Source organism: Echinops telfairi, unplaced genomic scaffold, assembly GCF_000313985.2.
Source record: "Echinops telfairi isolate 266 unplaced genomic scaffold, ASM31398v2 ScPeMD7_7417;HRSCAF=8455, whole genome shotgun sequence".
NCBI classification, from domain to species: domain Eukaryota; kingdom Metazoa; phylum Chordata; class Mammalia; order Afrosoricida; family Tenrecidae; genus Echinops; species Echinops telfairi.
Genome location: NW_022111317.1, coordinates 6,894,756 through 6,897,519, shown reverse-complemented (window position 1 = coordinate 6,897,519; position 2,764 = coordinate 6,894,756). Strand labels below are relative to the sequence as shown.

The following is a 2,764-nucleotide window of genomic DNA, read 5'->3' as shown; positions in this document are numbered from 1 at the left end:
CCCTGCACCCCTTGCAAGGCCCTTTTCTCAAGCCTCAACCTGGCGCTTGAGGGAGATGAGCTGGGCATCCAGGCCACGAAGTGTGAGGTTGGCAAGGTCCGGGCTGCCGGACACAGCAGTGAGGCCCTCGGGACTCAGGTACATGCCCTTGGGTGGGCGGCGCCGTGTCCGCAGGGGGTGGTGGCGGTACTGGGAAGCCTGGACCTCCTTCTTCCCAGGGCCCGGGCGGGCATTCAGCGGCCGAGAGGGCAGAGGCTGCAGGGAGAGAGGAGAGGAGAGGAGGGGAGGGGGATGGTGCTGAGGTGAAGGGGGGAGGGCAGGCAGGGCCAGATGGGCTGTGGGACCTCACCTCTCTCTTGAGGTGTCCAGCTTCTGGCTCTCCCTCACCCACTGCTCCCCGGGCCTCGTCAGGTTCATCGCTGCCGACACAGGAGTCGAGGGGGGAAATGAGGCTGGAGCCTGGGCCCAACGCCCAACTCTTGTCTGTGCCCCCGCACTCAGACTCAGACCCCCACCTGTCTTCTTTGTCTTTGCGGCCCCCCAGTCGCCGGGCCTGCCTGTCCATGACACTGGTCCGGCTTCGGGTTTTCTTCCAGGAGTAGTAATACTTCACCAGGCTGGGGATCAGCTTGTCAGGCAGCTGGGGCGGGGGGCAACAACAGCAGCGGTTGAGGACCCTTCCAACCCCCCAACCCCCCCCACCAGGCCCCTGACACACACACACACACACACACACACACACTCTCTCTCTCTCTCTCTCTCTCTCTCTCCATCACTGGGGCAGCAGCAGAGGGGATTTACCATCTGCTGGATCCTCTGGAAGCATTTGCCGTGGAAGCCAAAGGCCTGTTCAAACAGCACCTTGTCCTCCACAGTCCACTCGTCGGGAAATGGGGTGAAGTTGGCCAGGTCGGCCAGCGACTTCTCCACGTCATGCTTGTGCCACAGCAGCATGCCCAGCGCCTGCACCAGGACATAGGCAGCTCAGCCCGACCGTCCCAGAGGTCCCCGCCCCAGGCCCGCCTCGGCCGGGCCTCACCTGCTCTATGTTGTACCCGTGCTTCTCCTTGGCCATGGCGATGTACTTGTCAACTGCAGGGGCGGGAGGGAGGGAGTCTTGGAGGCGGAAGTTAAGGACAGCCCTTGCTCAAGAGTGGGGTCCCCCAGCTCCAGGGGAGGGGCAGAAGAAGCCACAGCGCTCTGCCTTCAACCCCTTTCTGAGCAAAGCTGGCCAATGACTGGCACCAGCCCAGCAAGCCACCCAGCTCAGGGCTCCACCCACTTACGCTTGGCATCTGACACACAGTGGTTGGGAGACCACACCAGCATGCCCTTCAGCTCCTTGTTGCTGTAGCGAGCCGGGCTCTCTGGAAGGTGGAAAGCAGAGGCGGGCAGGTCAGCCTGGGACACCAGTGCAGGCAGGAGTGGGGCCTTGGAGGTGAGGCTCAGAAGGGAAGGAGGGCCAGAGACAGCAGCAGACAGGCGGGCAGAGTGAGAAAGCAAAGCCCTGCCGCAGGGCCGGGCCACCCCAGTCGGCCTGCCCGTCCTGCCATGGGAGCAGGCCAGGGTTCCCCAGGTGGGGCTCCCCGCTCCCCTCCCTCCTCTTTCTCCCCCTCCCAGCCCGCCCTGCCACTCACCGGGCTTGCACTCCGGAATCACAGCCTGGTAATTGGTTCCGACACGGATCATGCTGTCTGTGGAGCCGGTGGGGAAGTGGTTGGCCCAGCGCCCCCCTTCCCTGACCACCCAGGACTCCCACCTTCCACTGGGCTCACTCTTTCCTAACCTTCCCCTGTGGCCACAGGAGCCGAGAGTGGGGGGTGGGTGCAGAGTAAGGTGACAGTGTCAGAGCCCAGGCCAAGCAGAGCCCTTTGTTCTGGCTGGGGGTGGGGGGCTGCCCCCAGACCTGGGCCACAGCCCTTCAGGGCACCCAAGGCTCCGCCCCCCTCCATGAGCCTCCCAGCTCCCTGGGGGGACAATCTTGCAGCCCCTGCTTCCTAAGACCTCAGGGCCCTGCAAAGTAGCACGTTTTAAGGAGCCCAGTATGAAGCTGGGAAGGGTGCCTCCTGGGAGTCCCTTCTGGTCCAGGGAGCAGTCGCAGGGCTGAGGGCTTGGCACCGGCGGGCACCGCTAGGGCCCAGGCTGCAGACTCCCTGTGCTGGCGGCCCCAGGCTTAGGGGAGCTACCAGGCAGAAGCCTCATCCAGGGCATGGGACCTGGAGCCATCAACAGAAAAAACGCGAGGTCGGAATCTCCAACCCCACTAGCCACACCGTCACCGCCGCGTCCCCCAGGTCACCGGCCTCACCGTGCGAGTGCTCCTCGTCGCTGCTGTCATCCTCCGAGTGGGGCTGGCCGCCGTTGGGCGCCGTCTTAGCCCGGCTGCGGGACAGGATCCCGGAGCCCACGCTCGGCTTCTCCATCACCGAGGGCATTACTCCGCCCAGCTGCCCCGGGGGCCGAGGGAGCCTACGGAGGGCGCCGGCGCTCGCCGCGCTCGCCCCGAGTGCCGTGCCCGGCCCGGCCTGGAGAGGTCGCCACTGAGGCAGCGAGAGGCAGGAGGTTAGCGTGGCTGGGGTCCGGCGGGGCGGGCGCCCAGTGGGCACCCCCAGCTCTCTCCGCGACCCCCACGGGCAAGGACGTCAAAAAAGTTTGTGCAGAAGTGGGGTGCGCGGGGGACCAGCGCAGGGTCGCAGGCGGCTGGGGCGCACTCGATCGGTCTGCCCCGCGGGCTAGGGGCACCCGCCGAGAAGTCGGGCGCCCT

The 2,764-nt window shown here is 66.0% G+C and overlaps 1 protein-coding gene across 5 annotated transcripts in view; it reads right to left on the bottom strand.

Annotated features, from left to right (window-relative positions):
- The window catches only part of RCOR2 (REST corepressor 2), a 4,370-nt gene extending 1,742 nt beyond the window's left edge, over positions 1–2,628 (bottom strand). For 2 of the 5 annotated variants that reach the window (XM_045297260.1, XM_045297263.1), the window contains exons 1-8: positions 2,309–2,511; positions 1,638–1,694; positions 1,287–1,367; positions 1,040–1,092; positions 802–963; positions 516–640; positions 350–419; positions 40–255 (exon numbers count right to left, since the gene is read on the bottom strand). In XM_045297260.1, the coding sequence (XP_045153195.1) occupies positions 40–255; positions 350–419; positions 516–640; positions 802–963; positions 1,040–1,092; positions 1,287–1,367; positions 1,638–1,694; positions 2,309–2,435 (891 nt within the window). In that variant the 5' untranslated portion in view covers positions 2,436–2,511. Of the gene's footprint in view, positions 1–39; positions 256–349; positions 420–515; positions 641–801; positions 964–1,039; positions 1,093–1,286; positions 1,368–1,637; positions 2,217–2,308 lie in introns of all 5 variants that reach the window. The other 3 variants (XM_045297262.1, XM_004713500.2, XM_045297261.1) reach the window with 3 other exon arrangements.
- Between the last annotated feature and the right edge of the window lie 136 nt (positions 2,629–2,764).